Source organism: Thalassophryne amazonica, chromosome 10, assembly GCF_902500255.1.
Source record: "Thalassophryne amazonica chromosome 10, fThaAma1.1, whole genome shotgun sequence".
Lineage (NCBI taxonomy): Eukaryota > Metazoa > Chordata > Actinopteri > Batrachoidiformes > Batrachoididae > Thalassophryne > Thalassophryne amazonica.
In genome coordinates this window covers 89,046,981-89,072,948 of record NC_047112.1, presented here as the reverse complement: position 1 = coordinate 89,072,948, position 25,968 = coordinate 89,046,981, and the positions used below count along the sequence as shown (strand labels likewise).

At 37.9% G+C, this 25,968-nt stretch overlaps 1 protein-coding gene across 1 annotated transcript in view; it reads right to left on the bottom strand.

The window, feature by feature from the left end:
- Nucleotides 1-9,810: 9,810 nt before the first annotated feature.
- plekhb2 (pleckstrin homology domain containing, family B (evectins) member 2) overlaps nucleotides 9,811-25,968 on the bottom strand; it is a 35,615-nt gene continuing 19,457 nt past the window's right edge. The window contains exons 4-8 of the mRNA XM_034180472.1: nucleotides 24,792-24,894; nucleotides 24,626-24,665; nucleotides 20,955-21,041; nucleotides 18,227-18,341; nucleotides 9,811-10,476 (exon numbers count right to left, since the gene is read on the bottom strand). Coding sequence (XP_034036363.1) covers nucleotides 10,340-10,476; nucleotides 18,227-18,341; nucleotides 20,955-21,041; nucleotides 24,626-24,665; nucleotides 24,792-24,894 — 482 coding nt within the window. The 3' untranslated portion in view covers nucleotides 9,811-10,339. The remainder of the gene's footprint in view (nucleotides 10,477-18,226; nucleotides 18,342-20,954; nucleotides 21,042-24,625; nucleotides 24,666-24,791; nucleotides 24,895-25,968) is intronic.

Here is a 25,968-nt window from a genome sequence, read left to right as displayed (position 1 = left end):
TGCCTCTACTGGTGGTTGGCTCTCACTGCGGTATTGTATCACTTCCTGTTCCGGAGCACAGCGGTGTTTTTCTGTATCTGTTAGCTGTTTAATCTGCGCAGTTAGATTGATCTAGTTATCTAGATTACGATTTGTTTCCCAGTGTAATCTTTACGTGCCTTAACTAAAGCACTCCTTCTGCTGAATCACCTCTAAATTATTTACACATTATTCACTTTGCGTGTTTTTAGGAATCCGCTAGCTTAGCGTAGCTACTAGCTCTTAGCCGATTTAGCATGGCGGCTTCTCCTGTCTCTCCCGCACTTTTCTGCTCTGGGTGTGAAATGTTTAGTTATTCCTCGGCCTCCTTTAGCAGTAACGGTACTTGTAATAAGTGTAGCTTATTCGTAGCTTTGGAGGCCAGGCTGGGCGAATTGGAGACTCGGCTCCGCACCGTGGAAAATTCTACAGCTAGCCAGGCCCCTGTAGTCGGTGCGGACCAAGGTAGCTTAGCCGCCGTTAGTTCCCCCCTGGCAGATCCCGAGCAGCCGGGAAAGCAGGCCGACTGGGTGACTGTGAGGAGGAAGCGTAGCCCTAAACAGAAGCCCCGTGTACACCGCCAACCCGTTCACATCTCTAACCGTTTTTCCCCACTCGACGACACACCCGCCGAGGATCAAACTCTGGTTATTGGCGACTCTGTTTTGAGAAATGTGAAGTTAGCGACACCAGCAACCATAGTCAATTGTCTTCCGGGGGCCAGAGCAGGCGACATTGAAGGAAATTTGAAACTGCTGGTTAAGGCTAAGCGTAAATTTGGTAAGATTGTAATTCACGTCGGCAGTAATGACACCCGGTTACGCCAATCGGAGGTCACTAAAATTAACATTAAATCGGTGTGTAACTTTGCAAAAACAATGTCGGACTCTGTAGTTTCCTCTGGGCCCCTCCCCAATCAGACCGGGAGTGACATGTTTAGCCGCATGTTCTCCTTGAATTGCTGGCTGTCTGAGTGGTGTCCAAAAAATGAGGTGGGCTTCATAGATAATTGGAAAAGCTTCTGGGGAAACCCTGGTCTTGTTAGGAGAGACGGCATCCATCCCACTTTGGATGGAGCAGCTCTCATTTCTAGAAATCTGGCCAATTTTCTTAAATCCTCCAAACCGTGACTATCCAGGGTTGGGACCAGGAAGCAGAGTTGTAGTCTTACACACCTCTCTGCAGCTTCTCTCCCCCTGCCATCCCCTCATTACCCCATCCCCGTAGAGACGGTGCCTGCTCCCAGACCACCAATAACCAGCAAAAATCTATTTAAGCATAAAAATTCAAAAAGAAAAAATAATATAGCACCTTCAACTGCACCACAGACTAAAACAGTTAAATGTGGTCTATTAAACATTAGGTCTCTCTCTTCTAAGTCCCTGTTGGTAAATGATATAATAATTGATCAACATATTGATTTATTCTGCCTAACAGAAACCTGGTTACAGCAGGATGAATATGTTAGTTTAAATGAGTCAACACCCCCGAGTCACACTAACTGTCAGAATGCTCGTAGCACGGGCCGGGGCGGAGGATTAGCAGCAATCTTCCATTCCAGCTTATTAATTAATCAAAAACCCAGACAGAGCTTTAATTCATTTGAAAGCTTGTCTCTTAGTCTTGTCCATCCAAATTGGAAGTCCCAAAAACCAGTTTTATTTGTTATTATCTATCGTCCACCTGGTCGTTACTGTGAGTTTCTCTGTGAATTTTCAGACCTTTTGTCTGACTTAGTGCTTAGCTCAGATAAGATAATTATAGTGGGCGATTTTAACATCCACACAGATGCTGAGAATGACAGCCTCAACACTGCATTTAATCTATTATTAGACTCTATTGGCTTTGCTCAAAAAGTAAATGAGTCCACCCACCACTTTAATCATAGCTTAGATCTTGTTCTGACTTATGGTATGGAAATAGAAGACTTAACAGTATTCCCTGAAAACTCCCTTCTGTCTGATCATTTCTTAATAACATTTACATTTACTCTGATGGACTACCCAGCAGTGGGGAATAAGTTTCATTACACTAGAAGTCTTTCAGAAAGCGCTGTAACTAGGTTTAAGGATATGATTCCTTCTTTATGTTCTCTAATGCCATATACCAACACAGTGCAGAGTAGCTACCTAAACTCTGTAAGGGAGATAGAGTATCTCGTCAATAGTTTTACATCCTCATTGAAGACAACTTTGGATGCTGTAGCTCCTCTGAAAAAGAGAGCTTTAAATCAGAAGTGTCTGACTCCGTGGTATAACTCACAAACTCGTAGCTTAAAGTAGATAACCCGTAAGTTGGAGAGGAAATGGCGTCTCACTAATTTAGATGATCTTCACTTAGCCTGGAAAAAGAGTCTGTTGCTCTATAAAAAAGCCCTCCGTAAAGCTAGGACATCTTTCTACTCATCACTAATTGAAGAAAATAAGAACAACCCCAGGTTTCTTTTCAGCACTGTAGCCAGGCTGACAAAGAGTCAGAGCTCTATTGAGCTGAGTATTCCATTAACTTTAACTAGTAATGACTTCATGACTTTCTTTGCTAACAAAATTTTAACTATTAGAGAAAAAAATACTCATAACCATCCCAAAGACATATCGTTATCTTTGGCTGCTTTCAGTGATGCCGGTATTTGGTTAGACTCTTTCTCTCCGATTGTTCTGTCTGAGTTATTTTCATTAGTTACTTCATCCAAACCATCAACATGTTTATTAGACCCCATTCGTACCAGGCTGCTCAAGGAAGCCCTACCATTATTTAATGCTTCGATCTTAAATATGATCAATCTATCTTTGTTAGTTGGCTATGTACCACAGGCTTTTAAGGTGGCAGTAATTAAACCATTACTTAAAAAGCCATCACTTGACCCAGCTATCTTAGCTAATTATAGGCCAATCTCCAACCTTCCTTTTCTCTCAAAAATTCTTGAAAGGGTAGTTGTAAAACAGCTAACTGATCATCTGCAGAGGAATGGTCTATTTGAAGAGTTTCAGTCAGGTTTTAGAATTCATCATAGTACAGAAACAGCATTAGTGAAGGTTACAAATGATCTTCTTATGGCCTCGGACAGTGGACTCATCTCTGTGCTTGTTCTGTTAGACCTCAGTGCTGCTTTTGATACTGTTGACCATAAAATTTTATTACAGAGATTATGCCATAGGTATTAAAGGTACTGCGCTGCGGTGGTTTGAATCATATTTGTCTAATAGATTACAATTTGTTCATGTAAATGGGGAATCTTCTTCACAGACTAAAGTTAATTATGGAGTTCCACAAGGTTCTGTGCTAGGACCAATTTTATTCACTTTATACATGCTTCCCTTAGGCAGTATTATTAGACGGTATTGCTTAAATTTTCATTGTTACGCAGATGATACCCAGCTTTATCTATCCATGAAGCCAGAGGACACACACCAATTAGCTAAACTGCAGGATTGTCTTACAGACATAAAGACATGGATGACCTCTAATTTCCTGCTTTTAAACTCAGATAAAACTGAAGTTATTGTACTTGGCCCCACAAATCTTAGAAACATGGTGTCTAACCAGATCCTTACTCTGGATGGCATTACCCTGACCTCTAGTAATACTGTGAGAAATCATGGAGTCATTTTTGATCAGGATATGTCATTCAAAGCGCATATTAAACAAATATGTAGGACTGCTTTTTTGCATTTACGCAATATCTCTAAAATCAGAAAGGTCTTGTCTCAGAGTGATGCTGAAAAACTAATTCATGCATTTATTTCCTCTAGGCTGGACTATTGTAATTCATTATTATCAGGTTGTCCTAAAAGTTCCCTAAAAGCCTTCAGTTAATTCAAAATGCTGCAGCTAGAGTACTGACGGGGACTAGAAGGAGAGAGCATATCTCACCCATATTGGCCTCTCTTCATTGGCTTCCTGTTAATTCTAGAATAGAATTTAAAATTCTTCTTCTTACTTATAAGGTTTTGAATAATCAGGTCCCATCTTATCTTAGGGACCTCATAGTACCATATCACCCCAATAGAGCGCTTCGCTCTCAGACTGCAGTCTTACTTGTAGTTCCTAGGGTTTGTAAGAGTAGAATGGGAGGCAGAGCCTTCAGCTTTCAGGCTCCTCTCCTGTGGAACCAGCTCCCAATTCAGATCAGGGAGACAGACACCCTCTCTACTTTTAAGATTAGGCTTAAAACTTTCCTTTTTGCTAAAGCTTATAGTTAGGGCTGGATCAGGTGACCCTGAACCATCCCTTAGTTATGCTGCTATAGACGTAGACTGCTGGGGGGTTCCCATGATGCATTGTTTCTTTCTCTTTTTGCTCTGTATGCACCACTCTGCATTTAATCATTAGTGATCGATCTCTGCTCCCCTCCACAGCATGTCTTTTTCCTGGTTCTCTCCCTCAGCCCCAACCAGTCCCAGCAGAAGACTGCCCCTCCCTGAGCCTGGTTCTGCTGGAGGTTTCTTCCTGTTAAAAGGGAGTTTTTCCTTCCCACTGTAGCCAAGTGCTTGCTCACAGGGGGTCGTTTTGACCGTTGGGGTTTTACATAATTATTGTATGGCCTTGCCTTACAATATAAAGCGCCTTGGGGCAACTGTTTGTTGTGATTTGGCGCTATATAAAAAAATTGATTGATTGATTGATTGATTACAAGAGAGATTGGGTTTATTGAGCTTCACACTACAAATATATATATATTTTAAAAAAAATGATTTGTTGGTCTGCCTTTGTTGGGTATTTTTCCAATTTCTCCATTCCAATTAGATTTTTCAGCTTGTTTGATCTGTCAAATGAAATCATAAAAAGTATGACAGTGTTGGAAGCTGATGACTGTCACATAAATCCAGACACCTCTGTGTTAACAGGCTAATGAACACTTTATAAAGCATTATGTAAAAACTATGTAGAGTTTTATTTTCATATTTAGTTCAATGGTAACTTTTGACTCGATGAATACTGTGAAAATTGACCAACAGTTGTTGAAAAATATGGTTTGCTACCGAACACCAACATACTGAGATCGTCACGTGGCCAAGATATCCTCAGAATGTCACATGGTCAGTGTCGGCTGGAACAACAGCCTATAAACTGCTTGAGACAGTTCCCACATGTAAAACTGTGTTTGTAGTCTTGTTTTAACTGCATCCCTAAGGGCCCCTTCACACATAGTGCACACATAAAATGTGCATGAAGCAGGAATCGTATGCAAAATGTGTAAATTTGTAGCTGCTTCCAATGTCTCGTACACCTGTTGCTACAAATATTTGTGCACCCCAGAGTGTGTGCACTGTGCGAGCCCATCTAACCCTCTTGCGGCAGGTGTCGGCCAAATTCCAGGTGACACACACGAACATCTAACACCGCTCAGGTGGCACTGAGAAAATGTGTGGTCATTCGCACTGTTAACACGACAACAGTCAGCAGACAATCACTGTTAGCTGGATGTGAAATTTGTCTCAGTGCCGCATGAGTGTGGCTTTGCAAACAGTGACACGGTGTGTGCGGTGAACTGACGGGGTGTGGCTGCCGACAGAAGTGGTTGTGGAGATCTGTAGATCTGGATGTCACCGGCTGGACAGCACGTATTGTTTGCACGCACATGGACTAACAACTACCCACTGTGACGCACGTGTCTGCTTGCTGTCCTCAAGTGGACATAAGTAAAAACATATCACTGTAGCAACGGGCTGCAGCAAGCGAGTGCATGCACATATTGACAGGCTGCCCCAAGGTTGAAACGGACCATCAGATCATAACACGCAGCAGGCGTTCAGTCACGTCACCCACCTGCACTCTGTTCCACATAATGCATGTCTGTCCTGCAGCACGCCGTCCACAAAACATGCGTGTCGGCAGGACATGCACCAGCAGATGTGGACATGAGTACCCTGCTTCATTCATGTCATTTCATGACTGTACGTCTGTGAGCATTCAATATTCATCTATAGAGGAATAGACGGATCATATTTGTATTGTCCGCTTGATAAGCGGGAATCAATAAAATGTGTTTTATATGGTGTGTGGTTTTATTTTTTAAAATACATCCATGTCCTTCCTGATATCAGGCAGTTTCCCGCAGCTTTCACAAGACAGCGATGGTAGCTCAGTGGTAAAAATTTCTGACTGGTAATCAGAGCTTTTGGAAAGTGCGGGTTTGTGTCCCGTGGGTGGCATGTAATTTTTATTTTTGTATTTGTGCAGCTGCTGTGTTCCCACATGCATGAAACCATCACAGCATGTTTTTTTTTTTTTTATTCACAGCAGCTGCGCAATGTGTTCCTACGTGCATGAACCTGCCCGTTGGCGCGATGTTTCATGGTTCAGTCATACAAGCTGTTCCAATGGGAGCTGCCCTGAGTTGTACATATTCGCACTATGTGTGAAGGGGCCCTAAAGTATATTCAACTTTCACTCAGACGTCATGAAAGTTATTTCAATTTATTTAATTTTATACAGCACCAAATCACAACAAAGCTGCTTCAATGTGCTTCACACGACTAAGGTCTAATCGTACCAACAAATGTTTTCACAGTTTTGATCTATGGCAAGATGCATTATCATTTTGAAAAATGATTTCATCATCCCCAAACATCCTTTCAATTGTCCAAAATATCAACGTAAACTTGTGCATTTATTGATGATGTAATGACAGCCATCTCCCCAGTGCCTTTACCTGACATGCAGCCCCATATCATCAATGACTGTGGAAATTTACATGTTCTCTTCAGGTAGTCATCTTTATAAATCTCATTGGAACGGCACCAAACAAAAGTTCCAGCATCATCACCTTGCCCAATGCAGATTCGAGATTCATCACTGAATATGACTTTCATCCAGTCATCCACAGTCCACGATTGCTTTTCCTTAGCCCATTGTAACCTTGTTTTTTTCTGTTCAGGTGTTAATGATGGCTTTTGTTTAGCTTTTCTGTATGTAAATTCCATTTCCTTTAGGCGGTTTCTTACAGTTCGGTCACAGACGTTGACTCCAGTTTCCTCCCATTCGTTCCTCATTTGTTTTGTTGTGCATTTTCGATTTTTGAGACATATTGCTTTAAGTTTTCTGTCTTGATGCTTTGATGTCTTCCTTGGTCTACCAGTATGTTTGCCTTTAACAACCTTCCAATGTTGTTTGTATTTGGTCCAGAGTTTAGACACAGCTGACTGTGAACAACCAACATCTTTTGCAACACTGCGTGATGATTTACCCTCTTTTAAGAGTTTGATAATCCTCTCCTTTGTTTCAATTGACATCTCTCGTGTTGAAGCCATGATTCATGTCAGTCCACTTGGTGCAACAACTCTCCAAGGTGTGATCACTCCTTTTTAGACGCAGACTAACGAGCAAATCTGATTTGACGCAGGTGTTAGTTTTGGGGATGAAGATTTACAGGGTGATTCCATAATTTATTCCTCAGAATTGAGTGATTCCATATTTTTTCCGCTCTGCTGGGTCTAAAAAAGTAACCGTTATTGACTGCCACAAATTTTTTTTTCCTGATTTCTTATAGTGTTTCTTAAAGCCAGAAAGTTGCCATTTGAAATTACTTTAGTTTTGTGTCCTGTCTATGATCTGCTTTTTTTCTGCAAAATTAAACGACTGAATGAACATCCTCCGAGGCCGGTGATTCCATAATTATTGCCAGGGGTTATACTTCTAAGTGTATCTATTGACTATAGTTTGAAGTGGTCATTTACATTACTGATGACATCCTGTGATTTTTTTTTTTATGTTTTGAAAAATGACTCAGATGACTGAGAATATGTTTAATTGTTAAAATACACTTCAACTGTCAGATATGTTATGCAAGGAAAAGAACTCATGATCAAATGAGAGAAATAACAGGTTGAAATTTACATCTCTAGAAAAAAAGGACATCATTGGTGCGTTAGTTGTGCAAGCTGGTTACTATTTTCATAAGTTAAAGTTGAAATACAAATAATGCAGTTGTATAGACTTGAACCCACAGAACAAACATTCAAGATAAGGCCACAGACTGATCATTTGATCTGCATGTGTACCAATGCAAAGACAAAACAGAAAACTCTAAACTCACTTAAACTGAAATGGAACAGAATGATTAAACAGCTGCCAGTGAAAGATAACTACAGATAATACAAACAAAGGAGTGAGGAGTTCACCTTAAAGCACAGCATGTACAGGCTGAGTATTTCCTGATGTAGAGACCTATTTGTGGTGATGACATCACACAACCCATTCAAAAATTGGTACCTTACTGAGGCACTGCATCTACTTAAGTGAAACAGCTGGAACCAAATACATAAATAATTCAAGTTTGTTGTCATGACTAGTGCTCATTTTGTGTTTCTGGGCTGATCATGTGTAAACGTTTGTTTGCTTGCAAACGGTGTCAACAATGTTCTGACAACTTCTAAAAGTATTAAGTTAGTCTGGACAGATGTATTACTTTTAAGCAGTTTCAGTCTGAGGATTAAATGGCGGCTTGTTAAAAACTAAAATTACCAAACAAAATAATGATTTGTTGTCATACCATGAACACTGCCATCCAGAAGATGGCGGTGTAGCTCCAGTAGATGGCAGTGTTCATGGAAGTGTGAGCAGCCACACATTCGCTAAAAGTGCTGAATCACAAACAATTTTCAGTTTTGAAATTGCCTTTTTTTTTTTTTAGAAATGGAAAAAAAAAATACATATTTACACAGAGATTTATTTGTAAAACCCACCACAAGTTTCAGTAACTTGTGTGTTGTACCGACCAGCCAACCACTGATGTTAGGAAACTAATCTTCCCATAATGCATTGCGGCATGTGTGTCTAAACACTAAAACCTTCAAAATTAGTGCATTACTTTTAAACTAAAACATATAGCTGATATTTTCACCTTAAATTAAATTCAATAACTTGTCCGGAATTAGTTTGTTTAAAATTTTAACCATAAGTCAAAACTATCTGCCTGTGCATGACTCGGTAATACAACAGCAGGTCTGTATGGTGTTACAAATAATTATCAGAACTGTGCCACTGATCTTCAGCCATTAACCAGACTGTAAATGTGCAATAGCACACATTCTTCTGATCACATTTTTTCCCCCCCATGTAGCTATATTTGCATGTATATTGGTAAGGTATCTTAAGAATGCCTAATTTGATTAGTTTTTTATTTTAATATTTGATTTTGATCAAATGTGACAGCTACACTGGGCTGAAAGGTGGGCAGAAGTGATCGAACTTTGGTTTGGATCAGTTGATAAAACTCGTTAACTTTTAGGAAAATTACTAATTTGGTGGAAGTGACTTGTTATTCAATAGCTAGTGAACTTGACTTTTAAAGTCTACGTAACATTTTCACTATGTGCCTGATACCTTTAAAGGTGGGTGTGGCATCGCCGTGGTCTCTGATCTACTTCTGTATTATAATAAAGGAGGTGAGTACTTACATAATCCAAATATTCATGTAGTTTCAATCATGCAGAGATTTGTTTTCACTCTGATTACTGATTATTTAAGGAAAAAATTATGCATAAAAATCTACTTTAAAAACAAAACAAAAAGAAAAAAAAATGTACTAGCAGCTGAGAGTTTTTATAGGCACATGTATATCCAGACAATTCACTCTGTAGTGTTAAATGTACTTTAAAACAACAACAAAAAAAATTATATATTGTTTGGAAAAATGTATGCCACTAATACAACATATATGCTAATTGTCTATAATGGGATGAAACTTCATGGTGGCTAATATGAAACTTGATTCTTTAATGGTGGGGCGATGCTTCCATATGCATTTAGATCAGGGATTATCCCTTTAAAGTGCTACAATAAAAGTAATTATTGCTCTTGTCATTTAACTGCACATCTCACATCTGAACCTGCCTCCACCACAAATAACCTGAGAATCCAAAGAAACACTACACAGCCAAAAATCAAATAATACACATGAAGCAAAGTTATAAATATCAGGGGGTAGAGTGTGCTGAAACCAAAACCAAACCGGTATGAAAAGAAACCAATGTAGAAGACAAACATGGATCATGAACAATAGTTAAGAGGACCTGAAATGTACACACCTTCAAGAGTTTTTACTGTTATTGCAGTCATTTTCAAGGTTGAATAAATCTTGGTGTTTTCTGGTTAACTACATTCATCTTCATAGCACACAGAGGAAAGTGTCAATAATACCTTTCTACAGGAGGACACACGAGGAAGTCACTCATCCATCCGTCCATCACAGTCAAACGTCATAGGTACAAGCAGACCCAGCTGTTTCATCCAACTCATGTGACGGCACAGAGACGAACATATTCAAATATGGGGAATTATGTGCTACCGGGTGCATGCTAATGAAGGCGGAGTTGCCCTAAAATACAGAGAAGAGCGAGCCGAGTGCCAAACCAGTGGCTGCCCCAGCGAGCATGCCCAAAGCCACGTCTCCTCCGTCATCACGTTGTCGTTCCCGAATAACAACATGGTTCACTCCTGGAGCCAGGTAGCCACCTGCAAGTCACAGCAACATACACGTGTTTGATTGATGCATTCATATCATCCAGAAGTGAGTACTGCAATATTTTGTTTTCTGGCCTCCCACTAAAAAGCACTGGAAGTCTTCAGATAGTTCCTCATGCAGCTGCTCGAATAGTGATGAGCAATAAAATTGATCATACACCTGTGTTGGCTTCTTTACACAGGCTACCTGTTCAGACGAGGGCAGACTGGAAGATTCTGTTGTTAAACTATATACGAGGGTAGGCTGAAAAGTTCTAAGGCTCACTATAATGCAGTTAATGCATTACTCCTTCATGGGGAGCCTTAGAACTTTTCAGCCTACCCTCGTAAACCTTATTGTTTGGGCACCTTCTTATCTGGCTGAGCTGGTGCAGCTTTACGTACCAGCAGGTAACCTGTGATCTCAGGAGGACAGGCTGCTGCGTGTTAATAAGAAAACAGCAAACAGTAGAGTGTTTGCATATCGAGTTCTGTGAGTACATACTTTCAAGTCCAGTTTCGATACATAGTTATCTGTTATAGTTTCGGACATAGTTTCTTATGTCCAATGAGGGTGTAAAGGTTTTGGCAAGGCCAAAAATATCAGACTTTGCAATAGTGAATTTTGCTTTCATACCATTGCATAGATCCACCCCACAATGTAATGGTTACTAAGATGACCTTTAAAAGAAAATTCAATATATTTTTATCTTTATGATCACAATAAAGTCAATAATTTTTAAAAAGTGTCAAACTGTCAAATACAGTATTAAAAGAAAAAGCATATTACAATACTCGAGTTAATTTTTCAAGTAAACAATAAGAAAAAAGTTATAAATGTGGACAAAAGTAAGATTTTGAGATTATTAGCAATAGAAAGGATGAGAAATTGGCAGCATTTTAAAAAATAAGGATGTGGATGAGGGCAAATAAGGAAATACTTTAGTTTCTGGTATATTGGCGCCACAGTATCATCACTGCATAGCTGTGCAGTATTTTTAAAATCATATTATGGCTTTCCTTGTAAATTGCAACTTTGTCCCTGTAAGCTTCTGAGCCATCAGTAACATTATTTTTCATGCGTACTGGTGAGAATGACTAAAATACAGTGGCTTTTAACATGCGTTAGAAACTACACTGGGAGGCCACTACACACAAATATAGGAGTATTTCAAATAATACTTTGATGAAAATAAGAGAACACCAGCAGAAATTTTGGCTGTAAAATAAACAGCAACTTGTTTTTCCTACAACCCCAATTCCAATGAAGTTGGGACATTGTGTAAAATGTAAATAAAAACAGAATGCAATGATTTGCAAATCCACTTCAACCTATATTCAATTGAATACACCACAAAGACAAAATATTTAATGTTCAAACTGATAAACCTTATTGTTTTTGTGCAAATATTTGCTCATTTTGAAATGGATGCCTGCAACACATTTCAAAAAAGTTGGGATGAGTAACAAAAGACTGGGAAAGTTGATGAATGCTCAAAGAACACCTAATTGGAAACAGGTGAGTGTCATGATTGGGTATAAAAGGAGCATCCCCAAAAGGCTCAGCCATTCACAAGCAAAGTTTGGGGCGAGGATCACCACTTTGTGAACAACTGCATGAAAAAAACAGTCCAACAGTTCAAGAACAATGTTTCTCAGCGTTCAGTTGCAAACAATTTAGGAATTCCTTCATTTACAGTCCATAATATAATCAGAAGATTCAGAGAATCTGGAGAACTTTCTACACGTAAGCGTAGAAAGTTGAGCTTTAACAACATCACAACAATTCACCTGATTTCAGACCATATGGTGCACTTTGTAGGTGAGGTGGTGTGTGTACAAATGTCAAATGTTACAAAATCCTTTGGGCCACATGTTGTTCTTGTTCCACTAATAAATCTGTGCCAAATTTTATTGTAATTGGACATTTTTTAGGGGTCCCCCACAAAGTAACAATTTTCCCCAAACAAGCAATGTAGTAATCCAGTAATGTTCTCCTCTGGGTGACCAATCAACTTTTTTGCTATTAGAAGCCATCACATGTACCTATAAAAGAAAAATAATGGCATCAGTCTTCTCCCATTAGGGTGATGTTGCCTTGCCACTAGAGGAAGAAGAAAATGTGTCACTCTGGGGCACCTCTAAATCTTATGTGATTAAGTTCAAATTTGGTCTGCACCTATAAAACCCCAAGTGGAACAAAAACATGTGGCCGAAGTCTCTCACAACGTTGATTTTTTCACTATATAACATGAACACCACCCTAATATTATATATATATATATATATATATACACACACACACACACACACACACACACACACACACACAGTGGCTTGCAAAAATATTCAGCCCCTTGGTATTTCACGCATTTTAATTTGTTTATGACATTTCAAATACAAAAAGTAAACCAGTCTTCTCAATATAAAAATTTCTAAAATTATCTTCCTTAGATTCAAACTGAAAGTAAATCTCTACAACCTGACATAAATTAATTAAGAATATAAAAGCCAAGATGATGGGTTGCATAAGTAATGGGCCCCTTTGGTATGTAAATAATCAGTTTTATTGCCAGTTTTCTTCAGACAGGTCAGGGGATGGATACATGAACATTTCCAAGTCACTGAATATGTCTTGAACTTTATTTACATCGGTTATAAAGAAATACAAACAGTATGGCACTCTATGGTAAATCTGTATGGAGTAGACAGTTCTGAATAACTAAGTGACTGTGCAAGAAGGAGAATAGTGAGGAAAGCCACCAACACACCGAGACAACCCAGAAGAAGTTATAGGCTTCTGTGGCTGTGATTGGAGAAATTGTGCACAGTGAAAGTTTTGGATTTTATATCCCCAGCTATACGGCTTCATGATGAAGTGGAGCAGAGGAGGATTTTAGATTTAAATGTTTTTTTTAAATCAGCCTTCAGTCTGCAGCTGGAGCTAACACAGACCAACTGACAGATGTTGAAGTTTTAAAATAACCCCTTCAAACAATGATGCTAGAAAAAAGCTCTAAAAATACACCTGGCTTGATGTTTTTCTTTTTTTTTTTTTTTTTTTTCTTTTTAATATTTATTTCATTCATTTAAAAGAAAAACAGAAAAGCAAAAAACAAAAGCACCACAATACCAGAATGAAAAGGAGCAGAAAGAAGAACAAGTCTTATGATTTCTGCCCCTTTTAACAATACAATCTTTCAATATACAGCATCATAGTCAACATTATTTAACAGATTGCATTTCTTTAACTTGTCACATACCACTGACCCATTTCATAATTATGACCATTAATTAATAGATTACATCACTGACAGGTTATATTTAAACTTAAGACACTCCAAACATTATTAACAGTTTACTTTTTTTTTTTTGACTTTCTTGCAGCCCACTGACTTACTTCATAGTTTCATACTTACTTAATACATCTAATTTAATATGTTTTTTAAATAATTTAAGTGACCTTAATTCTTTAATTTCTTTATTAAGATTGTTCCATAATTTGACACCATTTACTGCAATACTCCTTTCCTTTACTTTGGTTCTAAATCTTGGTTTTTTAAAGACTTCTATTCCTTTCAATTTATAACTACTTACTCTTTTTTCAAACATATTTTGAATGTTTGTTGGTAAAGTATTTTTATTAACTTGGTACATCGTTTGTAATATTTTCAAATCAACTAAATCATGAAATTTAAGTACCCTATACTTAATAAACAATGGATTAGATGGATCTCTAAAACCACTGTTACTAATCACTTTTAAAGCTCTTTTCTGCAAAATAAATAAAGGTTGTATATAGGTTGTATATGTTGATCCCCAGATTTCTACACAGTAAGTTAAATATGGGACAATCAATGAATTGTACAATGTTAATAAACCATAACTATTTAATGAATATTTTACTTTATGCAAAACAGCAATGGCTTTCGCTATTTTTCCTTTTATGTAATTTATGTGTGACTTCCATGTAAGATCTTCATCAATCATGACTCCTAAAAATTTCATTTCTTTTACCCTTTGTATATCCATTCCATCTATTTGTAATGACACATTATTTTCTTTCGCTCTATCATTAAACAATATGAAATTTGTCTTATTAATATTTAGTGACAATCTGTTTATATCAAACCAATGTTTAACTTTTTCCAACTCTGTATTTATCACTTGTGCTACTTCCTGTATATCTGATCCAGAGTAAAACAGCGTTGTATCATCAGCAAATAAAATGCTGCCAAGCACATTGGATACATTCACAAAATCATTGATATACAAAATAAACAGTTTGGGTCCAAGTACCGATCCTTGTGGTACTCCATAAATAATGTTACACAATTCTGATTTGGTATTATTTATCTGAACAAACTGTTTTCTATTTTCTAAGTAGCTTTTTACCCACTGATGTGCAACACCTCTTATTCCATATTGTTGTAACTTGTGGAGCAATCTTGAGTGGTCTATAACATCAAAAGCCTTTTTCAGGTCAATAAAAATACTTACAAAATAATCCTTATTATCTATTGTTGTTGATATTTTCTCTATTAGTTCCATAATTGCCATAGCTGTCGAATGTTTTGTTCTGAATCCATACTGAGCATTATTTAAAATATGATGTTTCTCAATAAATTTATCCAATCTTGTTACAAAAACTTTTTCCATAATTTTAGAAAACTGTGGAAGCAATGATACTGGCCTGTAATTAGAAAAATTATGTTTGTCTCCATTTTTATATAATGGGACTACCTTAGCAATTTTCATTTCATCTGGAAAAACCCCAGTTGACAGAGACAGATTACAAATATAAGTAAATGGTTCAATAACAATTTCTATTATACTTTTTACAGTCATCATGTCTAAATCTTCATGGTCAGTTGATCTTTTGCTTACACAGTTTTTTACAATATTTCTTATTTCATCTTTTTCCACATTGTCCAGGAACATACTATTGACCGTATTTACCAATGTACATAATTTATCTTCTATTATTGGTTTATTTCCCACCAGACTTGACCCTACATTTGAAAAATAATCATTAAACCCATTTGCAACTTCTTTTATATCATATATCTCTTTATTTTCCTTAACAAAGTAATTTGGAATAGTTTCTTTCGTTCCATCACTATCAATCACACTTTTTATAATTCCCCATGTTACCCTCATATTATCTTTACTCTTATTTAGTTTTTCACTGTAATAATCTTTTTTTTGTTTCCTAATTATTGTTAATAGTTTATTTTTATATTTTTTGTATTTATGTTCTGATTCCTTTGTTTGCAATTTTAAAAAGCACCTGTATAAATAGTTTTTCTTTGCACAAGCATTTTTTATTCCCTTTGTCAGCCATGGTTTATTTACTCTTTTCTTACTAATTTCAATTAATTTACAATTTTTATTGTATGATTTCATCAATATTTTCATAAATGAGTTATATGCTACATTAACATCACTGACATAAACTTCTTCCCAGTTTTGATTTTTAAGGTCATATTTTAATGCCTCTAAGGCTTTTACTGACTTATCTCTTTTAAAGTTTATATCAGTTTTTTTGTTGTACCTATTTTTATATTTAAATATTGAAAAAATTGGTAAATGGTCGCTAATATCTGTCATGAAGATCCCATTCTTGATAATTTCATCTGTTCTGTTTGTAAATATATTATCAATTACCGTTGCACTTTGCGATGTAATTCTGGTTGGTTTTGTTATCAAGGGGAATAACCCCAAACTATACATTGTATTCACAAAATCACTTAATCTTTGGCAGCTGGAGCTTTCTATGTTAATATTAAAGTCCCCACACATAAAAAGCGTTTTGTTTTTAATTTGATGGAATAATTCAATTATTTTATCTGTAAATTTCACAACACAAGAATCTGGTGCTCTGTATACACAACTAATTAAAATATTCTTAGATGTTTCATGTACAAGTTCCACTGTTACAATTTCTATGACATCATTCATAATTGTCATTTCTTCAACAATTGTACACATCAGATCTGTTTTTGTATACAGAGCAATACCACCGCCTTTTTTATATCTTCTGTTTACAAAATACAGCTCATATCCCTCCATTTGAACTTCATCCATGAGATCATCTTTAAGCCAAGATTCAGTGATTGCAACAATACTAAATCTATTTTTAAACTGATTTAAATAATCTTTTATTTGTGACATTTTACAATACAAGCTTCGACTGTTTATATGTATGAGTGACAGGGTATCTTCTGCAATTTTTTCACTATTCAGCTGTTCTACCGTATAATACTCACAACCAATCGTTTTTAAGTCAAATATACTTTCATCAATATTAGTGTCTATGTCATATATTTTATCCTCTGTTTCCATGTTTGATCTGATTTTTTGTTGGTCCAATTACCAACAGATGTTATATTTGATTGTCTATTCAGGTCTGTATTTCGTAAGGTCCTCCATGTTTTTGATTTGTATACCGTTTGTTCCTTCTTTCACTCTAATCCACACCCTACAATTCCAGACCCATGTAGCAACAATATGTTTCTGTTTTCTTAGTAGTCTTGCTTCCCTAGCAATATCTGCATTTTTTTTTTGTTAGATGCTCATTTATATAGACACTCGTTCCTTTCAAATTCTTTGCCTGTCTTAATAACTCATATTTATATTTTCTGCTTGTAAATCGTATAACAATGTTAGATAGTTTATTTTTTCTATCTTTAGTTGGAATAGTATAACAGTCTGATATTGTGTCTTGATGGATGACAACACCTTTTTGATATAAAAAGTTTGTAACTTGTTGTTCCAATGATTGTCTTTCTTCAGGTGGTGCATCCTCCCCACTGGCTCCACCAGAATCCACCACCCTTGCATATGTCCGATGCCTTGTTTCTAGTCCAGATATTATAACGTCATCTTTTCTAGTAAATTGTTCAAGTTCATCTACACGTTGCTCAAGTTTCTTAATGATCTTGTCCTTCTCTTTAACCAGATTTTGGAGTTCTTTAATTTCCACCATCAGTTTGTCTAGATTAGACGTCTTTTGATATATGGTTTAATGAGGTCTTTATCTCCTCTATATCTTCCTCGAGTTTATCTGTTTTCCTGGGTGGTGCCATGCCGACTGTCGTGGCTCAGTATGGCCACTATTGATTACAAAAACAATTCTCACCAGTAGCCTCCACCACCACAGGTCCGGTAGCCGCACCCCAACCCTCCCCGTTGCTAACCTCGTTCACAGCCGCCCCAGCCACGGTCGTAGCCGCCGCCAGCCCTGGATGTAGCCGCTGCTAGCCGCGGATGTAGCCGACGCCTCGGGCCTGGATGTATTTCCCCCTCCTCGAGACTAATGAGAGGAGACTAATGACAGTACAGACCTGAAATTTGTTACTTTGCCAATTCAGTTATATCTGGCACAAAATGTGAGCTGGTCATGTGTGAAATGTTTCTAAAATGTGCTGACCTGAGATGAAATGAGCCAGTTATGGTATCTATATTTGGTATCTATTTTTTGTGCTAATTGTAATGCCAGCTAGTGTCACATTGTTATATTTAATATAGTGCTGTGAAAAACCACTGTGATCCCTTCAGCTTTCACATTTTATTATGTATGTGACACTATATAATATTACATATCTAAAGTATCACTCTTACAGCCAGGTTTGCTGAGACAAGTCATGGGTGGATAGGAGAAAATTTCCAAGCCTGAATTCTTTGTTTGTTTTGTGTTTTAGCTCCCCACAGCACTGTACTGTAAATACACACATTCACTGAGAAACACAGTTTCCATTACCTTGGTACTGATAAGGATAAGCAACAGCATAGTGCTGCCCGTCAGCAGAGTAAACAATCTGCGTGGCATGTGGGGGAGGTGCAGCGTAATCCCCATATGGACTCTGGGTATAAACCTGAAAACAAACAAACAAACAAACAAGAAAAGAATTAGATCAAGACAAAGGGTGCTGTGAAATAACTGACTGGAAATCTGGCTGCTGAACTTTTTCAATCTCATATTGTTGCAAATTTTACCCATCTGTGGATTTATAAAACCTGACGCTGATTAAAGAAAAACAAAACCTGACATACAAGAACCCATGAGTACTTTAATCCTGTTGTACTCAAACATTGATTTTTATGCAGCAACATTTTTCTAAGATTCTCAATTTCTCATACTTTTTTATTGTGACAAACACTGTGGTGCCACACCACAGCTTTCCGGAAAGCTCGTAAACTCCAGATTACTGAGTAGATGATGTGTGTAATTGTTGAATATCGCTTGTAAACCCAAAGTCCACACTCACGGATAGTGAATTAGCATAAACGACGCTCCAGAACACCATGTATGGCTACGTATCCCACCCAGAAATGTCAGAAGTGTCCAATCAGGATATTACTTCAAAGATGATCATGTGAGAGGAAAAAAAAAGCTTGTAATGTTTAATAGCACCAAAAGTGAAATCAAGTGACCTGCGAATGGGAATAAGTGAATGCTTTTAATACTTTGTCATTTCATCACAAAGGGTCTGACTCAATGGCTGAAATGAGGAAATAGTGTAGTTTGACATGTAAATGGATTAAAAACAGCAAAGTCATCAAGGACTGCCATGAGATGATGGGAGGCAAGTCTCGCTCACGAAGACAAGTAAAAGAATGTGCGTCATCAGCAATTTTGCAGTGTTACATGTTCACATTAATTTACAGTCTGACCCAGAGTGCCTGATGTGACAGGGCTGTCACACCTTAACGATTTAGCCTGCGTATGCCCACGTATGAAAAATACGCTGGCGTACGTCTAATAAATTATGGCTAAGTTTTGTACAAGTTAAGAGCACACTGAAACACGCTGGTATACTGCGTAGTACAGCGAGGTTGTCAAAAAATTTGGGGCATGCACAATATTTTGGACGCAGGCCAGCATATGGCTCATATGTAATGCATACGTGGGACATAAATTGTAGGTAAGTTATACACACACACACGTTACTTGTGACTTATCAGTCGAAATACTGTCTAGTGTACCCAAAACGTATTTATAACCTATGAGTAACTTATACTGAACGCATACTGAAATATGGTGACATATTTAACATGTTCCCGATGACCACAGAGCTTACTGAATGTGTCAGCTACCATATAATGGCTTATTGACAGCGATTGGTATAAAAATAGGGTTGGCAGGAGGAATCCCTCAGTACTCTTCAAGACTCCGTGGTGAACAGACATGCAGGATCCAGCAAGGCTGAAACAAAACATCAAGACAAAACTGTGTCTTCTTGGCAAGGGTTGGCTGTGAAGAGGTAGAGGCCACAGACGCATCTACCGAGGCCATGGACGCCCAGATAACATTTTTTTGTGTTTGTTGGTTCAACGGATTGTCTATTAAGGACAAAAACCGCCTGAATGGCATTGTCAAGGTTTGCTATAAAATAATTAAGGTCAATCAAAGAGACTTGCATTTGTTGAAGAAGAAAGCTAAGCGTATTCTCAGCCAACCTGATCATGTGCTGTCCGGTGAGTTCACGGTGATGCCTTCAGGCTATCGTTATTATGTACCGTTGGGAAGAACGAATCTGCTATCAAGCTGCTAAACGCAGACAACAGTCATTTTAAATGACATTTCCTTCATCATCATCAATAATGTTACGACTGTTCTTATTATTGTCTTTTATTATTATTATTATTGGGCTTACTATCCTTTGTTTGTTGTTTTAATCTGGAGTGCTGTTTCTGACACACGTTGTGGGTGGTTGTGTGACTGTGCTGGCCCTTGTAGGGACTAATAAAGTTGTTTGAAATGAACTGAAATCAGAGCCTCCTCTTGGAGCCAGAGCGGGGGGGTGTTGCTGCAGGGGAGCACCTGGTGATCAGGTCGACAATCATGTGGCTCAACTGGGCTCAGCCCAAAAAAGATATCAAAAACAACAACAACATGGTGTCAGCTCCATTTGGGGTCACCATCCACTAGAAGACAATAAAGGGTCTGGTGTGCTGTTCAACGGGCAGTGGATAGGGGCAAGTGCCCATAGGACCTGACACTCTGCTATTACTTTATTATTTAATTCGTAGACATTTTAAACAGTGTAAAATAAAGTATTTACAAAGTACAAACCCCCACACCCCACCCTGAAGAGTTCATCATCTACTATGATGTTTTACTGCAAACACTGATTTTTCAATTGCGTAGGCATTACCCAACCCTAGCTGGCACTTTATTTTTATATACCCACAACACCCCCATGACTAATGAAGAGAACAAATCCAGCCCACTTGCACTCAGTTTATGTGCCATCCCGGTAACAAAAATGACTTGGAATCTCCCCTAATTCACTTCCACCACACCTAATACGCTTTACATAATCAGAATATATCATAATATATTAATATTTTTTAACACAAGCTTGCAGTGGGGTTTAATGTGTTTTTGAGAGAAAATACTGAAGTTAAACATTCACAAAATAAATAAAGATGGGTCTTTTAACACGTTTTTAAGTCTTCATGCGTGAGCTGTTTATTGGTGTTACCTGAGGTGGGGGAGCATATTCCGAGTAGGGGGGAGGAGCAGAAGCAATCACGTCTTGAGCAAAGCCGATCTGAGGAGCAGCAGCCAACTTAAAAATACAAAACAACACAAATAAGACCATCTCACCAGTAAACTGAAGGTATTACATCACCTTTCCTTCTAACAACACTCAATAAGCGTTTGGGAACTGAGGACACTAATTGTTGAAGCTTTGGAGGTGGAATTCTTTCCCATTCTTGCTTGATGTACGACTTCAGTTGTTCAACAGTCCTGGTCTCTGGTTGTATTTTACACTTCATAATGGGTCACACATTTTCAATGGGCGACATGTCTGGAGTGCAGGCAGGCAAGTCTACTACTCGCACTCTTTTACTATGAAGCCACGCTGTTGTAACACGTGCAGAATGTGACTTGGCATTGTCTTGCTGAAATAAGTAGGGATGTCCCTGAAAAAGATGTTGCTTGGATGACTGATGTGTTGTTCCAAAACCTGGATGGTTCCATCATAGATGTGTAAGTTGCCAATGCCATGGGCACTAACACACCCCCATACCATCACAGATGCCGGCTTTTGAACTTTGTGCTGGTAACATTCTGGATGGTCTTTGTCCTCTTTTCTCCGGAGGACACGACGTTCATGATTTCCAAAAACAATTTGAAATGTGGACTCATCAGACCACAGCACACTTTTCCACTTTGCGTCTGTCCATTTCAAATGAGCTTGGGCCCAGAGAAGGCGGCGGTGTTTCTGGATGTTGTTGATGTATGGCTTTCGCTTTGCATGGTAGAGTTTTAACTTGCAACTGTAGATGTAGCGACGAACTGTGTTAACTGACAATGGTTTTCTGAAGTGTTCCTGAGCCCACATGGGAAGATCCTTTACACAATGATGTCGGTTTTTAATGCAGTGCCGCCTGAGGGATTGAAGGTCACAGGCATTCAATGTTGGTTTTCGGCTTTGCCGCTTACGTGTAGAAAGTTCTCCAGATTCTCTGAATCTTCTGATTATATTATGGACTGTAAATGATGGAATTCCTAAATTGTTTGCAACTGAACACTGAGAAACATTGTTCTTAAACTGCTGGATTATTTTTTCATGCAGTTGTTCACAAAATGGTGATCCTCGCCCATATATGCTTTAAAAGTAACCGTTACTGACTGCCACAATCTTTTTTCTTGATTTCTTATAGTGTTTCTTAAAGCCAGAAAGTTGCCATTTGAAATGACTTTAGTTTTGTGTCATGTCTGTGATCTGCTTTTTTTCTACAAAATTAAACAACTGAATGAACATCCTCCGAGGTCGGTGATTCCATAATTTTTGCCAGGGGTTGTACCCAATCATGACACTCACAATTAGTGTCTTCAGTTCCCACATGCTTATTGAGTGTTGTTAGAAATAAAGGTGATGTAACACAGTGGTAAACATACCACTGTCCCAGCTTTTTTGAAACGTGTTGCAGGCATCCATTTCAAAATGAGCAAATATTTGCACAAAAACAATAAAATTTATCAGTTTGAACATTAAATATCTTGTCTTTGTGGTGTAGAAGGTGAAGAGGATTTGCAAATCACTGTATTCTGTTTTTATTTACATTTCACACAACATCCCACCTTCATTGGAATTGGGGTTGTACAAATAACAAATAATAATGTTAGATATGTGATGACATTTAATGTAGATAAAACCTTTAAAAATAATAAAAATGTTGAAATATCTAACTATAAATACACATAAATGTGTATAATATACGACCGCATTTCACTTTGGAGACCTCCCTATTTGTACCTTAGAAAGGCTGAGACCCTCCAGCCCAAGCACACACACGTGGACACACACAAAATAAGTGTTTAATTCCAATTTGTGATTGGTTGTTTCTGGCACACATATACTAGTTAAATTACAGTTTCCCCCCTTTTCTCTGTGCTTCACTCAAATAATGCTGTTTATCTAACTCTATGTGCTCTTCTAATTTTGACAACCATAGAGCAGACAAAACCTGGGATCCCAGAATGACAGATTAGGAACCAGAGGCCTAGGTAACAACCTACAGACATGTCTGCCACCTGTGAGACAGTTAGTGGATGCTGGATTGATTATGGATTAGGAGCAGGTGGAGCAGCGGTGGTGGCCAAGTGGTTAATGCGCTTGGTTTCAGTTCAGAAGGCTCCGGGTTCAAATCCCACCCCTGCCACATTTCTCCATGTAATGTGGGGTTGCGTCAGGAACGGCATCCGGCGTAAAACCGGTGCCAATTCAACATACAGATCCACCTTGGATTTGCTGTGGCGACCCCGAGTGCAAACAAGGGAGCAGCCGAAGGGACTTACTAGCAGGTGTGCTCATCACTCATAGAGACCATTTCAGCATAGAAATGTACTAAATCAGAGAAGTAAATAGTTACTTTGCCATGGTTATGTTCTAAAATGGAAATAAGGACATATGTCCACACAATTCCTGAAAAAAAGGATTTTATACCAATTTAGTCATGAAAGAAATAGAGTGAGGAAGAGGGTTAAGTGAGGTGTGCAGTAGGCATGTGGAGATTAATCGATACCAATCGGTATCTAGATACAAACGTGCGCGATGCAAGTGCATCGATTCAATTGATGTGTAAAACTGTGATGCATCGCTCGCTGCCTGCTTGCATCTATGTTGTTTCCGAGACACACTGAATGCACCACAGACTGAAGCCAGAAAGCACAGTTCTACCGCAAGAAACATTCAGGTCTGCGAGAACCTCAGCAAGCAGTTGGAAGCAATTTTTGACGCACCTAAAGCATTTAAATCAGGCGTTTGGAGTTACTTTGGCTTTTATAAAAAAAAAGATGGGAAACTTGACAAGACGCAAGTCTTTTGTAAAGAATGCAGTGCTGCTAATCGGTGTCGATACAGCCTCAGATTGTAAACTGAGGTCCAACAAAACTGGTAAGAAAATATCTCAAATTACTTTTGCCAAGGTGGTACTCTGTCAATGAGTGACTCACTTTAAGTCACTCATTGACAGTTCTGACAGTGATGAAAAGGGTTCCACATATGAGGGAACCGATTCCTGTTCCTTAATGTTGAATCTGGTAAATTGTCTGCTTATAAGGAGTAAAACAAATCCTCTGCCTCTAGTAGAATCAGAAGAAGAAGAATACCGTAGTACTATACTGAATTTCAGCTTATTTTCTATTTAAATTTTTGGTATAATTTCTTTGCATCATGTTGAATCGCATCATAATGCACCAAATCACATCATATGGCATTGTAAGGAATTGAATCACCATTAAATACATATCAAATCGCATCAAATCGGTAACAGGAGTGAATCGTATCGCATCGTATCATCATATATCGCTATATGTATTGTATGGCTGGTAGTGTATGAAGGTGCGTATCAAATCTTTGTCAGTGATGAGATTCACATGCCTAGTGTGCAGTGAATGGCGTCTAGGAGAGAGAGAGAGTGTGTGTGTGTCTATAATTTTTGCTCACTGTTTATCAGCTGATATATTCTAAAACTTAAACATTACAGTCAGAAGTCTCCACAACCCTGTGGGAAGAATTCTGTATTAATGTAGCTAAACAAACATGTCTGCCTTCTCTCTCTGTCTCTCACAACATGTGTGTGGTTTTGAAGTTATATGTTGCTTGAAATGAAGTTCAATTCCAGAGCCTAGGTAACCCACTGTGTTAATTCTTGCATCCTGAAGCGCCATGGTCCATGCTCTGCAATTAAAAATAAGAACATATCATCTTGCAATTAACATCATATTTAGTGTTTTCTAAAGGAATAAATAACATAAAATTCTTGAAACTGTTTGAATAAGTGGAAAAAGGAATGTGCCATCTTACAGAGCATCATCTGCACTGTCTGCACACACGCTGATGACCCGTCCATCTCTGCACATGATCTGCAGCAAGGCATCACACATCTTTCCCTCTGGTGGGTTCAGGTCTGAAGAGCCAAATAGCAGAAAAAACAAAGACATGAATCAGTTAAACAATTACAGCAGCAAACTGTGTAATACTACTGCTACGATTAATAATAATAACAAAGAAAACAATAAAAACTAGAGCACTACACTAGTAGAGCGCAAACCTCTGCCAACACTAGTTTCCAATTCCATAAATTTTAACCTTGGAAAAAAATTTCAAGGTCAAAATCCTGCTAGAAGTGACTTTTCATAATCTAAATCAGATGTGATCAAATGTCAGGAGGATGTATTTAGTTCATACACTTGAATCAAAGGGTTTTTGTGGTGTTGTCAGGAGTTTTTTCCTTCCTCAAAATTTTTGGTTTCTGAATTCTTATTCAGATCATTTTTACAGAACATTGGTTATATCTCAGCTATGCACAATTTGACCTTGCTTTTTGGCACTTGGTTTCCGACTGATAACTGCAAGACAGACAAACGGGCATAAAACTGGAACCTCCATCCAATTTTAGTAGTGTAGGTAAATCCATAACAGAAAAATGAGAGCAACTGAGGCACTTTTGATTGAGATATAATGCAAAATAGGCTTTTCAATATTAAATTCACATGTCCGCAAAATCCACAATCCGGATCAGATCCAGATCAAACTGTGTCAGGTGATAGTGAGTGCCAGTCTGCACCTCACTTTTAAATATGAGAATGATTGGGGCACGTTTGTTTAAGACATAATGTAAAATATACAGTAAATTGGGTTTTCAACGTCTAATTTAAATGGCCACAAAATCTGTAATTTGGAACTGATCTCGATCAAACTTTGTCAGTCGATAAAGGATACTATCCTACATAACAAATATGAAAGAAATTCAGTCTTTTTTGACAGAGTTCAGTGTTAAAGGATGGGGATTTTTTTCCAGTTTTGGATTTTAGCACCTTTGACCTTGAAAATTGAATCAGTTCTTCCCTATCAGGATATGAATCCTCTGTAAAAATTATTTTATAACGATATATGAAAAATTGTGGGTTATGCTGCATTTATACATAGGTAGGGCACGTTACGAATGTCATATTTGCGTCATTCTTGGCACAATTCCTGA